The sequence below is a fragment of the Nelumbo nucifera genome, chromosome 6 (assembly GCF_055504915.1).
Source record: "Nelumbo nucifera cultivar China Antique chromosome 6, China Antique-T2T, whole genome shotgun sequence".
NCBI classification, from domain to species: Eukaryota; Viridiplantae; Streptophyta; class Magnoliopsida; order Proteales; family Nelumbonaceae; genus Nelumbo; species Nelumbo nucifera.
In genome coordinates this window covers 4,021,302-4,040,584 of record NC_142654.1, presented here as the reverse complement: position 1 = coordinate 4,040,584, position 19,283 = coordinate 4,021,302, and the positions used below count along the sequence as shown (strand labels likewise).

General features: G+C 39.9%; 1 protein-coding gene and 1 non-coding gene across 2 annotated transcripts; one reads left to right on the top strand and one right to left on the bottom strand.

Annotated features, from left to right (window-relative positions):
- The first annotated feature begins 360 nt into the window (after positions 1-360).
- Positions 361-9,795, top strand: LOC104586664 (putative phospholipid-transporting ATPase 4). Its single transcript, XM_010243964.3, has 11 exons — positions 361-854; positions 1,598-3,602; positions 3,695-3,805; positions 3,995-4,271; positions 4,836-4,924; positions 5,061-5,148; positions 5,359-5,568; positions 5,682-5,807; positions 8,353-8,451; positions 8,590-8,781; positions 8,867-9,795. Exons 2-11 carry the CDS (start codon positions 1,768-1,770, stop codon positions 9,536-9,538), a joined length of 3,699 nt encoding a protein of 1,232 aa, XP_010242266.1. The 5' UTR covers positions 361-854; positions 1,598-1,767; the 3' UTR covers positions 9,539-9,795.
- A 7,591-nt stretch (positions 9,796-17,386) lies between these two features.
- TRNAQ-UUG (transfer RNA glutamine (anticodon UUG)) lies at positions 17,387-17,458 on the bottom strand. The gene has a single exon. It is a non-coding gene; the product is annotated as a tRNA-Gln (tRNA).
- Between the last annotated feature and the right edge of the window lie 1,825 nt (positions 17,459-19,283).

Below are 19,283 nucleotides of genomic sequence, written 5' to 3'. Positions count from 1 at the left end.
TTTTTTTATATTTTTTATGGAAAAGTCGGGCTATTACCACCGTCTGATTAAATGACAAGTCATCGTTGCTGGGATTGGGAATGGGTGGACCCGCTCCTCGTCTTAATTTATTTATTATTTTATTACAGCTGCTCATTAAAGGAAGTAGAATACCAATGCCGTTTGGACATTACTGAATTGACACTTGACACGTAGGACTCTATTGAACGATCTCTTCGGCTGGTCACAGCACTTTCCTGCAACCACCAATAAAAAACAAACACAATAGCAGTTGTTTTAAATTCAAAAATATCTAATAATAAATCTTACCGGTTCGTTTATTACAAATAAACAAATTAAATTAAAAATTAAGGGAAAAAAATTGGAATGAAGTGCAGCAGCAGACGTGAGCTCCACTCAGGCAGAAGCAAAAGACTGGTTCTTCGGAGTTCGGACCAGCCAACCAGGGTTGCCATGTCCACGGCCAGCTCATCTTAGAGGTTAGAACAGCAACACAAAACCAGTCAAATATTTTTAATCTTTTTAAAAATAATAATAAAAGCCATAAATTTGAAAACTGAGAGATAAAAGAGACGAAGACACCGAATAAAAACAAGGAAAAAGGGTTCTAATTTTATAACCGACGACTGACCGGGAAATCCTGTAATTTGGCTCGGACGGAGAACGGAGCAACTGATGTAGCCTAAACCCTCTTCTCACCCTCTCTCCTTCTCTCCTATCTCGTCCTCATCTCGATCTCTAAGATCTTGATCCGATTCGAAGAAGAGTTCAGTGGCGATCTTTGTTTAACAGAGGTTGCTCTTCTGAGGACTACGAGAAGGTTTTAGCTTTCACGCTTTTCCTCATGGTTCCAGGTACTTTCTTCTTAGTTTCCTTTTTATTCTGCTGTCATTGTTTTATGTCGATCAAATTTTTGCATTTGCTTTGTTATTCTTGTTCTCCTTTTTTTACATAATTTCTTTTTAGGAAAATATCCAATTTCTTCGCTGATTTTGTGCGTGTTTGTGTGTTTCGAGGTTGTTGAGGTGCTTTTCAGCTGGATTTTATTTTTGGATGATGTTCTATTGATTTCCATTGTGTATTTTGCTTATTCCTGTAGGCAGTAGAATCTTTTAGTTGAATATGGAAGATGAAGTTCTGCTTCTTACTGTTAACTTAATACGACTTTTCGTTCATTATGCTTTTTCTTAGCTTTTCCTTTTAGAACATATAGATCTGGAGTGGATATTGGTAATGCTTAATATTAAGAGTTCCTCACTTGTTTGGTGTGCTCAGTCCAAAATGTTGGCAGCAAATTTACTTTCAGATCAATTTTAAAATCTTTTAAAATCCTTTAGCTTTTTTTTTTCCTCGAAAATTCACGGACTTGAGATGAATTAGTTTCTGTCTTTCTGGACATCAATCTATCGTCTGCAAAAGAGAAGAGCCTTTTGAGGGCATTGGACTTCTTTTTCTTGGATAAAATTTCATTGCTGCTGCGGGTTGATCTCTTCTATTTATTTATCCATTTATTGTTACATATATGTCCCCTTCTCCAAGACCCTGGATAGCTCGGACTAACACTGGGTAATGGCCTTTTACATGTCTCCTTGCGCAGAATACTTTTTGCAGCATTGTTTCGGCAATCTGTTGTCATACCGTGGCTCAGGGATTCAATGTTGATAGAAAGAACCCCGTGGCGGGAATTCCTGCAGTGTTAGACTGAGAACTTTGGCTTTTCAGATGGGCTTCTCCTGACTTTACTTCATCTGAGTTGGAATTCTTAAGATGTCTCGGGCAGGCAGGGCAAGGGGGAAGCTTCGGTTGAGCAATCTCTACACTTTCTCTTGCATCCGTCCGAATGTTTTGGAATCAGAAGGCCCCCATTCCCTTCAAGGCCCTGGTTTTTCACGGGTTGTCTACTGCAACCAACCTCGTCTCCACCGGAAAAAGCCTCTGAAATATCCATCCAATTACATATCAACCACAAAATACAATATCATTACATTCCTTCCCAAGGCAATCTTTGAGCAATTCCGGAGGGTTGCCAATCTGTACTTTCTCATGGCTGCAATTCTGTCTCTCACACCCATTGCCCCATTCTCTGCTGTGAGTATGATTGCCCCCCTGGCCTTTGTTGTTGGATTGAGTATGGCAAAGGAAGCTTTGGAAGATTGGCGTAGATTTATACAGGATATGAAGGTCAATACCCGGAAAGTTAGTGTCCATAAAGGGGATGGTTTATTTGGATACAAATCATGGCAGAAAATTCGGGTTGGTGATGTGGTAAAAGTGGAGAAGGATCAGTTCTTTCCTGCAGACCTGCTTCTGTTGTCATCAAGCTATGAAGATGGGATTTGCTATGTGGAGACCATGAATTTGGATGGTGAGACAAATTTGAAGGTCAAGAGATGTTTGGAGGCAACCTTGCCCTTAGATGAAGGCATGGCTTTCAAGGATTTCACTGGAACAATCAGATGTGAAGACCCCAACCCTAGCCTCTATACTTTTGTGGGTAATCTTGAGTATGACCGTCAGGTTTATGCTCTTGACCCTAGTCAGATTCTCCTCAGAGATTCAAAGCTTAGAAACACAAGTCATGTGTATGGAGTGGTAATATTCACTGGCCATGATAGCAAAGTCATGCAGAATGCGACAAAATCCCCCTCTAAAAGGAGTAGAATTGAGAGGAAAATGGACAAAATCATCTATTTCCTGTTTACACTTCTTGTCTTGATATCTTTGATCAGTTCAATAGGCTTTGCAGTGAAGACAAAGTTTGGAATGCCAGAATGGTGGTACTTGCAACCAAAACATGCTGCAAATTTGTATGATCCAAGAAAGCCTGCCTTGTCAGGCATTTTCCATCTGGTCACTGCTCTTATCCTCTATGGGTATCTGATCCCCATCTCACTCTATGTGTCAATTGAGGTAGTGAAGGTCTTGCAAGCAATGTTCATTAACCAAGACTTACAAATGTATGACGAGGAGACCGGGAATCCTGCACAAGCCCGTACATCAAATCTGAATGAGGAGCTTGGGCAGGTTGATACTATCCTCTCTGATAAGACAGGCACTTTAACATGCAATCAGATGGACTTTCTCAAGTGTTCCATAGCTGGTGTTTCCTATGGTGTTGGTTCTAGTGAAGTTGAAATTGCTGCAGCAAAGCAGATGGCTTTTGACCTTAGTGGACAAAATTCTGAAATTTCTGGCATCGCCATGCACAATAGAAGTGCCCATGATTCTTGGGAGAACGGTGCAAGTGATGTTGCAGGGTCTGAAGTTGAATTGGAGACCATCATTACTTCTAAGGGCGAAAAGGAACAGAAACCAGTCATAAAGGGGTTCAGTTTTGAGGACAACCGGCTTATGGATGGAAATTGGTCAAAAGAGCCAAATGCAGATACCATTTTATTATTCTTTAGGATATTGGCACTTTGTCACACAGCAATTCCTGAACCAAATGAGGAAACTGGCAGTTTCAACTACGAGGCAGAGTCACCAGATGAAGGAGCTTTTCTTGTTGCAGCAAGAGAGTTTGGTTTTGAGTTCTGCAGACGGACTCAGACAAGTGTCTTCATTCGAGAAAGATACCCTTCTTTTAAACACATAATTGAAAGGTCAGGATATATGAGGTTCTGCTTATTTAGCCTCTCCATTTTTTACCTATTTTGATTATTGGCATCTAACCTCTGTCTTCAAATATATTCAGGGAGTTCAAAGTTCTTAATCTGTTGGAGTTCAGCAGTAAAAGGAAGCGGATGTCTGTGATTGTGCAGGATGAAGATGGGCAGATTCTTCTTCTCTGCAAAGGTGCAGACAGGTTTGATAGACAGCCCATTTCTTGTGGAATTTCTTTTCCATAAAAGATCTTAAATTGCTCTTATAAATCTAGTTATCTATGTTGGTTGAGTTATATCTACTTGGTCGCGATTTCCTTATACCAAAGAAGAAAAGAAGATATGTTTTCCTTCAGGCACTTACTATATGTTTCTTTGATTGGACCATGCAGCATAATTTTTGATCGATTATCAAAAAATGGAAGAATGTATGAAGAGGAGACAAATAGGCATCTAAGTGAATATGGAGAAGCAGGTCTGCGGACTTTGGCACTTGCATATAGAAAGCTAGAAGAGTCTGAGTATTCTGCTTGGAATAGTGAGTTTATCAAGGCAAAGACTACTATAGGAGCTGATAGAGAGGCCATGCTTGAGCGGGTATCAGATATGATGGAAAAGGATTTGATTCTTGTCGGCGCAACAGCTGTGGAGGACGAACTACAGAAAGGAGTAAGCTCAATCTTTCTCTTTAGAGTTTAGAGTCATTATCAGCAAGAGTGCATCTTGGGTCAGGTTAAGTGCTGAATACTCACTCCTAATGAAACCTAAGATGAAGATTTACCTGAATTGCTCAACTGGGTCCCTACTTGAAATGAGTTGAGTTGGGTTCACTATATTGTAATTATTTGTGGAAAGTTTTAAACAAGAAAGGATTTTTTGAGGTTTGAACTTTCAACCTGTTTCTTAAAAACAATTCTGCTAGGACAATGGCCACTTTTCAGTTGTTTAAATGTCCTAATATATAAAGTAAATAAAAAGAGACATGAAATCTGGTTTGGTTAGCCAAGTTGGCTGAGGCTGCAAACCCAACTTGACCTGATTTTGCATGGGATTTGTTGTTTTCCAACATCAATCCAAGTTGAGAGCATGACAATTCTATTTTACCTGGCTTAGATATGGTTTCGTCCAGTTGTGTTCAGGTTGGACTGAATGTCCCAACCTAAATTGCATACATTGTCATCAGTTTATTTTTCTTTTGGTTCTTTTGAGTTTCTTATTCTTCTCTTCTAATAGGTACCTCAATGCATAGATAAATTAGCCCAAGCTGGTCTTAAGATATGGGTGCTGACAGGGGACAAGATGGAAACTGCAATCAATATAGGGTTTGCCTCTACCACATCCCAAAAATACCTTGTTTTACAACTACTTTCTAGGAAGCTATAGCTTTTAGGCTAGCCCTTTATGTCAAAAGTTGCTGAGTCAGATTACTAAAATGAAATGCCTGTTTATGTGATGCAGCTATGCATGCAGTCTTCTTCGGCAAGGCATGAAACAGATCTGCATAACAACAATGAACACTGATTTATTAGCCCAAGATGCTAATAAGGTATGCGTTTGTTTTGATGTCCTGGGAATGTTCTCTTTAAAATAAATTAAAAAGACAAACACAAAAAATAGCTGAGAAGATGAACCTTTAAAATCGATTAAAAAGACAAATATAGACATGGATGAGAAGATCAAGAACATGTAGAAGAAGAGCCGGTTCAAGAAATTGATTTTGTATTATGGTTTGTTACTGTTTTTGGTATCTGACCAGGCAATGAAAGAAAACATTTTGATGCAAATCACTAATGCATCCCGAATGATCAAGCTGGAACAAGATCCCCATGCTGCCTTCGCTTTAGTTATTGATGGGAAAACTTTAGCATATGCCTTAGAGGATGATATAAAACACCAATTTTTGAATTTAGCAGTTGATTGTGCTTCTGTCATATGCTGTCGGGTCTCTCCAAAGCAGAAGGCGCTGGTATGACTCTGTCACCTTTACCTTATAAAATATGTAACCAAGTAGTTTTTTTTTTCTCTTTGCTAGTATGATTCTGAATTGTCTTTCCATTGGAAACATTCTTATGTTACTAGGTGACGAGATTGGTAAAAGAGGGAACTAAAAAAACCACTCTAGCTATTGGTGATGGTGCAAATGACGTTGGTATGATTCAAGAGGCAGACATTGGTGTTGGTATCAGTGGGGTGGAAGGCATGCAGGTTGGTAATTTCCTTCTAAAACTTCATAAACTTCAAATCAAATTTCAGAGACTTCGATATGCTGGTAAAATATGTATTTATAGAATGTTATATTCTGTGATGCCAAAGTTTGTTGGACTGATGGTTTTTTTATGGGAATTGTTGGACTCATAATTTCAATCTGTTAGACTAGACAAATATTTTCGGTCTTTTATTTTCTGGGCACTTTTATTGTTTTGTTACATTGGTGTTGGGGTATCTTTTGATGTAATGCTTTGGGGTGAAATCTCTTCACCTGTATGTAACCTTTTTCTTTTCTCAATGAAATTATTTCTTACCATCAAAAAAAAGAAAAAAAGAATCATCCACATGTCAAACTATCTTTAGGTTGGCCATTATTCAATTGATCTCCTGCAAGTATCACCTTTAGTTTCATAGCCCAGATCCTTTTGTCTGTATATACCCATTATGCAATAGCTTACAAATTATCTATGTGGATTTATATTTGATATCATATTCAAATTGGTGGTGTAAGGTGCAAATCTTGAACTTCAACATTGCACTATCTCACCTTTAGAGGGCGTTCGGTAGTGTGTTCATCTCGTGGATGGACCATTTCGGTCCACGCCACGGGATGAAATCAATGTTCGGTTTGTTGTGGATGGGACCGGTCCACACTATCTTGTGGACCAACCCCGTCCACACCCCAATTTCTCGTCAACGGCATTTTATCGTGGATGGGGTCGGTCCACAATTTGCTTTTGCTATCATGCTTCACGCGCACTTTCCAAACCCTACATCTTTTTACCATTGAAGGCCTCCTCTGCCGAAGTGCTCTATCGAAGGTCTCCACCATTGGAAGATATTTGTTGTGCTCCGCCGAAGGTCGCTCTATTATTTTTGTTTAAGTACTAATTATAACATTGGTGGTTTATCCATGCGCCATTCCAGTGAACCAATTGACCAATATTTTGATGTTATATATGCTTGCCTTACAACTAGTATGGGAACCAATGAGTTATTAGTTTACATGAATAGTTTGATGTTATGCTTATCTTGCAATAATTTATTATTTAGTTTGTTTAAATATTATTTTTAATATTTTTATCAATACAATATTAATTTTTATTTTTTAAATTAATTTATTACAATTTTTGTTGAAATTAATATTTTTCAATGATCAAATCCTTTTTTCAATTTATATGTATCATATAAATTATAAAAATTAGACATTTGTGATTGATTGTATAGGTTACTTCATAAATTGTATATGAGATACATGGAATCAAAAAGTGTGGTGTGGATTGGTCTACACCATGCCTACAGAACGCCACTATGTGTGGACTGGTCCTGTCCACACAGTCTGTCCACAGTTCAGAACAGCTGTGGTCTGTGGTGTAGTGTGGATTGGTCCCTGCCACAGGGTGTGGTGTGGATTGGTCCACAGAACCCAATTTCTTGTCCACACTACAGAACACCCCCTTAGTTTCATAGCCTTCCTTTTGTCTGTGTATACCCATTATGTCATAATTTAGAAATTGTCAATGTGGATTTGTTTTTGAGATCTTATTCAAATTGGTAGCAGATGGTCTGAATTGAATTTCACATCACACTCTCAGCCCCAAACTCCAACCCCTCTTTCCCTAATGGAAAAAAGAGAGTAAGAGCTTTTTTTTCTTGCAAATTGCAATATTTTATTTTGAACTTCAAACATCACACTCTCTCAGCCCTAAACTCCAACCCCTCTTTTTTTTTTATAGTTATGAACTCCAACCCCTCTTCCCCGATGGAAAAAAGAGAATAAGAGTTTTTTTGTTTTTTTGCAAATTGCAATATTTTATTTTGAACCATTTGCAGTGAACTTCTCAAGTGGTTGTGGATTACATGGGTTTGGGTGCTATTGGACCATGAAAATCTTGGCATGTAGTGAATCACAAATGAATCACCAAGTGACTACAATTGTGTGGACACATTGTATAATGTATAGTGAATGGTAAATATATTTGATAAGCAAGCAACTTATGTATGCAATATTGCAATTTGGGTGTGCTCTATGTATATTTCAAATGATACAGTATATGTTATTGAATTACTTCTTCAGAATGGTGCATGGCTGTATTTACAAAGTGCCCCTGTACAACTTGTTGCTATACAGCAGGAGTCAACTATGAGCCTGAAAGCGACAGCACTGAATTCCTTGTTAATAGGCATCTAAGACACTATACCATTTAGCTTCCAGAGAACAGCCTCAATTGATACATATCTAATAAATGAAACATTAAAAACAGGCAGTGCAATAATAAACTTGCAAAATGAACATAACAAACTCATAATGTAACAATATACTAAAAAAATCTGGTACAAACGGTTATACAGATGTTGGTAAACAATATTCATGTGGGTTGCATATATACATAGATACATACATATAATAGGGTTCTACTGATTTATCCTTGTAAGGACTTGGGCAAGATGAAATACTTAAGTGCGTCAATGTCATGTTCTTCAAATGCATGCACTGTTTATTAAAATACAGTCGAGCTCACAAATGTTTATCTTTTTGCAGGCTGTAATGGCTAGTGACTTCTCCATTGCACAGTTTCGGTTTTTAGAAAGACTTCTTGTTGTACATGGGCATTGGTGCTATAAGAGGATTGCTGAGATGGTAGGAGTGAGGGTGCCCTCTATATTGTCCTTATTACTAACTATTTTGGTTGACATAGATATTATAGGCTATAAGGGTGCAAGAATGTTGACAATAGCTTATTAATATTCTTTTTTTATTGCATTGAACTGCATTCAGATATGCTATTTCTTCTACAAGAATATTGCATTTGGCCTCACCCTCTTCTACTTTGAGGCATACGCTGGCTTTTCGGGGCAGTCTGTCTATGATGACTGGTACATGCTACTGTTCAACGTCATCCTCACTTCGTTGCCTGTCATTTCACTTGGTGTTTTTGAGCAAGATGTTTCTTCTGATGTCTGCTTACAGGTTAGTTCCAGTTGTAGTGCTATATCATGTAGCGAGTGAGATACTAAGTTGGCCATATTGAGACTCATGCACTTGCCTTTTGCAGTTCCCAGCACTTTATCAGCAAGGGCCAAGAAACTTGTTCTTCGACTGGTATAGAATATTCGGATGGATGGCAAATGGTCTCTATTCCTCCCTCATTATCTTCTTCCTCAACATAAACATCTTCTATGACCAGGCCTTCCGTGCTGGAGGCCAGACTGCAGACATGGCTTCTGTTGGAGCCACCATGTTCACTTGCATTATCTGGGCTGTAAACTGCCAGGTTGCACTGACAATGAGTCACTTCACATGGATCCAACACCTGTTCGTCTGGGGCAGCATCTGCACCTGGTACCTGTTCCTCCTCCTCTATGGCATGTCCTCACCAACCTATTCAGGGAATGCTTTCCATATCCTTGTGGAAGCTCTAGCCCCAGCACCTATTTACTGGGTTGTCACTCTCCTAGTAACAACTGCCTGTAATCTTCCCTACTTGGCGTACTTGTCATTCCAAAGATCATTCAATCCTATGGACCATCATGTCATTCAAGAGATTAAGTACTATAAGAAAGATGTGGAGGACCAACGCATGTGGACAAGGGAACGGTCAAAAGCAAGACAGAGCACAAAGATTGGGTTCACAGCAAGGGTGGATGCCAAGATCAGGCAGTTGAGAGGGAAGTTGCATAAGAAATATTCTTCTTCAGGTGTGCAGACTGTAATACCTGCTTCATAACCATGTCTGGTCGTGTAGTATATATATATATTTTTTTGTGTTAGGATTTCAAAACCAGCCCCATTTTTTATTCTTTTTTTTTCTTCCTTTTTTCGGTCCTTGTCCCATTCATGATTATTTTTCCACCCAGGTACATGGGGTTGGTTCAGTGTCCATTACAAGGAGCAATGAAATTGTCTGTACAATATTTATAAAAAGCATGAGAAAATGCAGCTTTTGGAAATAGTTAATATATACAACAGTACCTGTTCTTCGTATCCCCCCCTTCCTCTACTTTTATTATTTGGTTTTCCTAAGGCCCAGTACCTCCATATTCACAAAGCGATGACTATTTTTCTGTTCAAGATTTATTTGAGATTGGATGGATGGAATAAGACTCCCAACTCACTCATCTATAACTGTCAAACACCCATGATTAGGGGGTGTCAATCGACGGGTTTTGGGTTGAACCCGTCCAAATCAACATCAATTTCGATGGATTGGATGGGGACAAGTCGTATTGAATTGGACCAGTCCAGACTTAATGGTCCAAAGTATTTATTGGATTGGATTGAACCTAGTTCATTCTTAATTGATTTATATTGGATTGGGTTGGACTGAATCAATATCTGATCCATTGATAGAATATAAGAAAATAGGTGTCAATGGGCCAGGTTTGAATTGGTATGAATCTAAATTAAAACCAATTTAAACAGATTGGATGGTTCAGACATTGAATTGGATTGGTTCAAAATGGCCCAAAGTATTCAATAGATTGGATTAGATCTGATCCATCTGTAATGGATTCATATTAAATTGGACCAAATCTGGTCAAATTGACACTCCTATCATGATATACAGCTTATTAGGGATTATCTTCCAATAAAACACATTCCAACACCCTCTCATCATGATCCGACACTGCACATCTTACGTAAGACTGGGACTCATCAAATGGAACTCGATATGCGGTGTCAAATCATACTGGGAGGGTATCGGAACATATTCTATTAGCAGGTGATCGAGGCTCATTATCTACCTTAAAACAAAATAGAAATATTGTATTATAGTTTGGTGCCACCGTGCCAGTGCCACACGCAATGATCGTCTTCATCTAGACTCGAGCACAGACTAATCAACATGACAGGAATGATATCGAAAGCTATTAGGGTTTGAGATTTGGCTATTTCATTTTCATTGTAAAATTTAGGGAAGTTTTTTTTTTTTTTGTTAATGATGAAAAGCTTGCTTTTCTTGCCATATACACCAGATTTTCCATTTATTTTAAATAGAAAGAAATGCAACCAAAAGGACAAAAATGGCAACGGGATGGTTTGGTTGGACCATTCAACCCATGATGTATTGACAGTTTGACACATAATCATCAATGGGGAATGGCAACTTAATTAGGCTATGTTATTGTCTGAACAAGATGAACATTCATTTTAATGTTGTGAGTGTATTCAATTGCTTTGGCTGTAGTGATTTGTTTGGCATTCTACACCCTACTTGTTTATTAATTATTTGGTCATTCATCAATTTTATAATGTATGGCGGATGGAAATCCTGTTACTTTGCAAATATAATGCCGCATGCAGGATCGACCTAAGCCAGTTGTATTTCGAATGGCTGCTGCGTTGTGTTTTCAAGTACAAGTGTTTGTACTGACGTTGTACTATCATTTATATAGAATCAGAGCAAGTTTAAGGCGGTGTTTGGTATCGATGCCGTTTTTTAAGAAAATGGTGCTGGAAGCAACGTTCTTTTGTTTGGTATCGTTTTTTTTTTTTTTTAAATATTATTTTAGACCATGCCTTGGAAATTGAGAAAGTGTGGTCTGGAGTAACGTCAAATTTGATGTTTTCTGAGAAAATGGTTCATTGCTGCCAACAACACAATGATGTGGCATGATCTTGGACATTGGATAATAAAATCAATGTTGAAAACGTTGCACCCCCCCCAACCCACAAGACTGCCCCCTACAACGTCCCAAAGCACATCCCCGCTGTGTATTGGGAACATCTCCCAATGATAATACCAGGAATGATGATATCATCATTGGGAGATGCTCCCAATACACAGTGGATATATGCTGTGGGACGTTGTGGGGGATGATTCGGTTTCATGTAGCAGCACTGATTTCAAATAAAAAATAAGTACATGCCCAACACCATTTTTCTCGGAAAATAGTGTAATGTTCCCAGCACCATGCCAAACAATTACTAAAAAAATTTGTTTCTCTCAAAAGAGAGGGATGTTTTCACTTTGAGTGTCCTATATGGTGCCTAATGGAAGAATTGGGTTCTCATCTCAACAAGTCATTACCGTCATACATGGGGAGCATCTCCCTTGTCTTTGTCCTTCATGGTGAGATGTTCTTGATGTATAACTGCATTAGCTTGTTGGGATCAGATCTATATAATATTGCAATTGAATCATATGAGCTGAGCTTCAGCATGTCTTAACTCGGTTTAACTAAAATCTCCTATATCCGAATTTGATCTGAACTCTATTTTTTACTTCGAGTTTGAATAAATATTCAGCTCATGAATCCAAGTTATTCCATTAAAGCTCAATTGGATTCCACTCCCATATCTGGATTCCTAATAGAGCCCATCTGCTCAAAACAATGATAAATTATTGTAAATTGTATCACATGCACAAACACCACAAGCTCTTAAAGTCCAACACAAACACACACACACAAAAAAAAAAAACAGTTACCTACTCCGTGTTACTTGGCCCAAGCATAATAATGAGCACTCGGGATTTCCTACAAATTTTTCCTATCCACTCTCTACCCGCCATAAATTGGAGCCATATATCTCTGTTATGAATTAAGAGATGTGTAATTCCAATTCACAGCAAATAGAGAATGAATAGGAAAAGTTTGTAAGAAATCTGGGCTCAACGGTGAATGTATGATGAAGTGTTAACATTTGGAATCCTTATTAAACCCACAAAATCTTCAAAGCACTGAAATAAAATGAATCATAGTTACAGCTCAAAAGCCTAATTGGTGGAATGTTAATAGCCCATAATCAGTTTGATATTCAAGCACGACTACACAGAGAAGAGAGAACATGACCAAACAACTGAAAAATGTAGCTCTGTCGTCCATTACACCAGACCTACTGAGAACTACTGAAAACTTTAGAGTATTATAGTCAGGATTTAAGGATGTGTTTGCCCACTTATTCGTGGTATAGAAAAATGACCTATTTTTAGCTCTGTCGTCCATTACATCAGACCTACTGAGAATTCTAACCACACAAACCTTTGGTCAGTCCCAAACCCATAACCTTTATAATCCATAAGGCTTCATTTTGTTGCAGAACAAATTTCATTTGCATCGGTCTAAATGCATGGGAGTGCAAAAGGGTGAATGTAAGAAGTAAAATGAGGTGACCTCCATTTTGAATGAAAAAAAAAATGAAGGTGCGAGGAGGACTATTTATGTAGGAAAAATGTAGGATGCAAGATGATGCGATCGTTTTTGGTGAGAACAAATTGAGATAGGAGGATGTTGGGGCTAATTTTGCATCAGTTTTTGGGATACAAATTTTACACTGCCAATGGGTACAGATGTGATAAAAAGTAAAATTTTTGCATCAAGTAGGGATCCAAACTATAATTACAAATAAACAAAAGCAAAACTGCACCGGACACAAATTTTGCACCTGGTGAAGATTTGATCTACAACCAAACACAGCCTAAAGAACCAAAACTGATCCTTGCTTAATATTTGACATTTTTATAGGATTTCAATATTATAAGAATAGCTAAGGCTTCTCAACAAATTAATGATGGAGAGGTTAAGAACTCCTCAAACCACCCTAAGGTGTTATGGTCCCGTGCATAGGATCCCGTCACGGGCCGGTCCACAGTGCGAAAGTTCTGCTTCCCCTTGCGCCTTCCCTTGCGTGCAGACCCTATTGCGGAAACTGAATGGGTGATTTGTCCAAGAGACCACCCGAACTCTCCCTTGGGGTGATTTGTTCAAGAGACCACCCGAACTCTCCTCACTATTTTCTTGGCTGGAAAATTGACTGCTTTATTTCAATTCGTAGCTCCTTAAATAGGAGATTACAGAAGGAAATTCCTAATTAAACTCAAACTCCAACTTGAACTCAAACTCCTAATTACCTACTCCTAATGGTAACTCACTCTTACTTAAGATAAGATAAAGATGAGATTAGATAAAGATAAGGGATAAGGGATAAGATAAGGATAAGGTAAGCTGGCGGCAAGTTGGCTTGACGTGTCCAGATAAGGGTGTGCCCACCCCTATGAGCTGTCGTGTGGGCCCCGCTCTGCTGCTGCTGCCGGGTAAGTGCGCGCGGCTCATGGTGCCGCTGCCACACGGTGTGTGTGCGCAGTGCTGCTGCCGCGCAGTGCGTGCACGCGACTCATGGTGCCGCTGCCGTGCGGTGCTGGGCGTGTGCACGGTGCGTGCTGCCGTGCAGTGCGTGCGGTGCGCGCTGCTGCCTGGCGGGCGGAGCGTGCCTTCGTGCGGTGCTGTCGGGCGGTGCGTGCTGCGTGCTGCCAGGCGGTGCGTCCTGCGCGCTGTCGTTGGTGCGTGCTGCTGTGCGGCGCTGCCAGGCGGTGCCTGCTGCTGTGTGGTCAGTTGTGCGCGCTGCTGCCTATGATTGCGCCATAGTGCGCTGCCGGTTGGTGTGATCATAACATTACACCCCTCCTGGACTACGAGCTTGTCCTCAAGCTCGAATTCCGGATACATGGCTTGGAATTCTGCGAATGATTCAAACGACTGCACACTGTCTCTCAGTCCACCAACGGTATGAACAACAGGGACTACCCCGTAGCTTAGTGCATAAAGCTGGATTATTTGATGCAGACCCCAACCACCTTCTTTAGTTTCCAGCTCCCAAGCGTAACCATGGCTTACAGTGACTACACGATCGGTTGCATTTAGGCCAGCCGCAAGAACATTGAGGTGTTCCCTACCTCCTGGGTCATATAGTTTGAAGTAGTTTTGTGGAAGATCCACATAACAGAAATCACGTACTGGACCACGACCCCGGTGTGCTATGTTGTGGATCATAAAAATGCACCGGTTATGCTTACAGTAGAGGACCTCAAGAGCGGCCTTACCGAAGAGAACCATGCATTTTAAAATATCCTCTCAGCCTTCCCCATATATATTTTCCTCAATATTACGAAACATAGGGCTGTCCATGAACATAAAATCCATGCCATCAATATAAGTTTGGAAGAAAATTACCTCTATATCCTACTCCTCCACCTTACATCTCTTGCACACTCCTGTTTATTGGATTTCTATGTAGTTACCATTCTGTGGTGTCGCAACCATAACTTTATGTCCACGCCGAGCCAAGGCCTTCGGTAAAGCCCCAGCAACATCACCCAGCCCACCTGTCTTCGTCAAAGGAGCACATTCTGCAGGTTCTACTGCAATGTTCGTGACATCGTCCTCGGCCAAAGGAGGAGACTTCACAGTTTCATCCTCCCTGCGCTGATCCTTGGAAATAACTGCGGCTGTAGGGGCAGCGATCTGTTGTTCGCTGCATGCCTCTGCCCAGTCCGGATGGTGTCTGTTGGTGTTGGCGATTCCCTCCGAACTCATTTCTTTGTTGGAGAGGAATGCTTCCAGCAGGCGTCGCATCTCCCGGATGTCTTCCCTGACTTCATGAACCTCCATGCTGGTTTCTGCAAGTTGGTGTTCCAGTTCGTGGACCTTGGAAGACAACTGTTCCATATCGCCCATGACGTTTGGCTCTGATACCAATTTGTTATGGTCTCGCGCGTAGGATCCCGCCACGGGCCGGTCCACGGTGCGAAAGTCTTGCTTCCCCTTGCGCCTTCCCTTGCGTGCAGACCCTATTGCGGAAATTGAATGGGTGATTTGTCCAAGAGACCACCCGGACTCTCCCTTGGGGTGATTTGTCCAAGAGACCACCCGAACTCTCCTCACTATTTTCTTGGCTGGAAAACTGACTGCTTTATTTCAATTCGTAGCTCCTTAAATAGGAGATTACAGAAGGAAATTCCTAATTAAACTCAAACTCCTAATTACCTACTCCTAATGGTAACTCACTCTTACTTAAGATAAGATAAAGATAAGGGATAAGGAATAAGATAAGGATAAGGTAAGCTGGCGGCAAGTTGGCTTGACGTGTCCAGATAAGGGTGGGCCCACCTTTATGAGCTGTCGTGTGGGCCCCGCTCTGCTGTTGCTGTCGGGTGCGTGTGCGCGGCTCATGGTGCCGCTGCCGCGTTGTGTGTGTGCGCAGTGCTACTGCCGCGCAGTGCGTGCATGCGACTCATGGTGTCGCTGCCATGCGGTGCCGGGCATGTGCGCGGTGCGTGCTGCCGTGCAGTGCGTGCGGTGCGCGCTGCTGCCGGGTAGTGTGTGCTGTGCGCTATCGGGTGGTGCGTGCTACGCGCTGTCGTTGGTGCGTGCTGCTGTGCGGCGCCGCCAGGCGGTGCTTGCGGCTGTGCAGTCAGTTGTGCGCGTTGCTGCCTATGATTGCACCGTAGTGTGCTGCCGGTTGGTGTGACCATAAAATCTCATGGATTCTCAGACTATCTCAAACTTCAATGGGCTAATTAGAGCTTTAAGACCAAATTTCTTGTCCATTAGATGGAAAGGACTTCGCAGTTATCCCAACTATCCAAACAGAACCTCAGCAGGGTGGACTAGTGTGAATACAAACCCTGGCGTTTTCTGCATGAAGTGGTAATCCTCAATTGAACCTGCATTCTCACACTTGTCAACCCGAGATTTCACAATTGGACCAAGCAACGGCCTCTACATACATACACGCTCATGTGTAGTCATATAATTGGTTCAGGTCCTTTTTGTCAACCCACATTGAGGTAGACCTGGTGCCAATCCAATTATTAACAGATCCGAAATTTTGGACCATGAACCAATCCAAGGCAAAGAGGCAAAGGGGACCTGTTCCACACCCCACAACGAATTCAGATAAAATAAAGAAATTGGGAATTTAATACTTCTTTCTTTTTAACTAATTGCTGGCTTTTTGGTCTCATAGTGAATGGAATGGGCAGTTTTTGGTGAATTGACAACAAATAAAGTGGCTGAATTGAATGGCTTTATAACTTATTGCATTTGTCTTTGGGTGAGTAAGTGATTCGGGAGGTAGTGAGTTCCTTAATGACTATGGCTGGAATTGGATTGATTACTTATTGTTTCAGTTCAGCCATTTCAGCTATTAATAAATGACCCCTTATACCTAAAATGCCAAGTGACCATCTCAATTACTGGGTCATTGGCTGAGTAATATCAGTGACCCAACCTACTGATTTTTTTTAAGGAAATCAGCTAAAACCTCCCTTTCCCTTTGCTGATAATCTCTCAAACCTCCCCCAAAGACTCTCTCACTCACTGCTGACACCTGACAGAGATGGTTGGTCAAATGGCAACCTAGAAAATGCAAAATTACAATTTTACCTATCATATACTCTTAATACATAGATATATGTATATTGATTGATATTTTCAAAATAGCCTCAAGTAATAGTTGTTTTGCAGATGACCAAAATACCACCAACCTGCAGATGAGGAAGCCACCCGAGCTACCAGAAGCAGAAGGTGTGTGAGCATGAGGACAAATGAATGCAGAATGCTTGGGTTTTGGTACATTAAAATGAAATCCCTTCTGCTATTTCTAAATCAGGATTACATCAAGTATTCCAAGTGAAAAGAACCACGAAAGTCAGGTGGGTGTAGGCCCTGTTTTCACAAAGCTAATAAAGAGAGCCTTCTTAGCTAGTAATGGGCCACCATATTTGAGCTTCTATTACTTGCCACCTGTCCCATTTTAATAATTGCAAAAGGAGTTATGGTCTGAGACTAAGAAAAGGTCCTACCGGGAGTTGAACCCAGGTCGCTGGATTCAAAGTCCAGAGTGCTAACCACTACACCATAGAACCAAGTTATCAGCAAGCGTTTTCTTTCCTTCAAATCATCTTTGAAGTGAGCGTTGATTAGACTTTGGAAGAAAATCAGGATTCCCCACAATAATATTTCAACTTACACAAATTTAAGCCATTCAGAACTTCACAAATCAATTAATTTTAAGGGGAAATGGGTTCCATAAGAAAATCAGGATTCCCCACAATAACTATTGAATTGTATAGATCACAAGATTTCTTCTTCTTTTTTTTAATAATTATCACAAGATTTTTTCATTGATGGATTGATTATGCTATGCTGGTCGGGAGCTCTTTTCCTTGTTGCTCTTTCAATTCATCCTTTCAAGGTTTCATTAATGGACGAAGAACCAAGAAACCATCTTCTCCAATCTCACACATTGATAGCCCCAAAATAAAAAAAATAAAAAAAAACATGCAAGCAAAGCTAATGTAAAGAATATATGATATCAGAATCGCTTTTTATCAATCAAACTTACAGTTTTGCATTGGAAATATTTGCTCCATAAAAAATATACAGACTTAATTTGGAAGGAATACAAATATAAATTTATAGTGTAAAACCTTTTATTTTATATTATTTTGTATATATTTATGCAATACATATTTATATTTATACTCCTTTCAAACTGAGCCACAAATACAAACATATTTACAAATTACAATATACAACTGTAAAAGGCTATGAAAGCAGTGTAAATACGAGTACTGAAGCCGAGTCTTGTATAGATAATTAGAAGACTTTTAGCCTATGTTTGATTTGAAGGAAAATGAAGAAAAGAAAGAGAAAGATAAAAAAACCTTTTTAAATCTTGTATATATATATTTTTTTCTGTTTTTTCCTTCGTTTTCTTACCTATTCCTTCAAACCAAACATAGCTTTAGTGAGAATGCACTTCTGACCAACCAAATTTCACATATAATGCTTACTACATTTTTACTTGTCAATTCATCTCAGTTAACTAATAATGATATATATATTTTTTTCTGACATCATTACATGAAACCTGGGGCCCATACTTAATTCCAAACCTTGTTTGTCAGAGAAATTGAAATCATATAAACAAAGCTTCATTGTATTCGTTAACGTGAATTAATTATTCTTACTTTTTTTTTTTTTTCTCTTTAAATGGGCCCCACATATTAACATTGCCATCCCGACCGTCAGCAAACCTGAAGATAGTGGATCCCCCACAAAGATGCGGATTAATTAAACAAGCTCTAAACTTCAATTCCCTAATTTGGGTAATGGATCTGATTTTCAAATGCCTGGTTGTGGTCGATGGTTCCATACTTCCACTTCCACGAGATTAGCTTATCACGATATCAAAATCAAATCAAAATCTTTGATTGATTTCAATTCCTGAAATGACAAAATAAAATAAAAAAACCCAATTTTAATTAATTAATTAATTAATTAAATTATATTTGTACAACTCTTGGATTCTTCGCCCTACAGACATGGTGAGGCCCAGCATGTCTTTCCACACGTCAAGGAAAGCAGAGAGTTGCAATGCATAAAGCCATAAACTGGTCGTTTGCTAGCGTTTCTCTCCTATCCGCGTTTTCAAAGCCGCTTTGTCCTCATTTGTCTGTACTTTGTGTGTTCTTTTCCATCGTCAGTCCAGAGATAATCCCGATTTCTCGAAACTAAAAAAAGCCCAAGCCCGGCCTAACAAATGAGCAACTTTGCCACGTTCGTCAGTCCGGCTGAAGACAAGCAATGCGGTCAAGATTCATTCAACTCATCAACCTCGAGTCGAGACCCACCGAGCACCGACCATCGATGTTTTCCAATGTAAAACATCAGTACTACGGTAATTGA

Excerpts from the sequence above, each read along its gene's own strand:
- LOC104586664 (XM_010243964.3), top strand. The coding sequence starts at position 1,768 with ATGTCTCGGGCAGGCAGGGCAAGGGGGAAGCTTCGGTTGAGCAATCTC. Across the intron at positions 3,806-3,994 it reads CTCTGCAAAGGTGCAGACAG|CATAATTTTTGATCGATTAT; the intron begins GTTTGATAGACA and ends TGGACCATGCAG. Across the intron at positions 4,272-4,835 it reads AGGACGAACTACAGAAAGGA|GTACCTCAATGCATAGATAA; the intron begins GTAAGCTCAATC and ends CTCTTCTAATAG.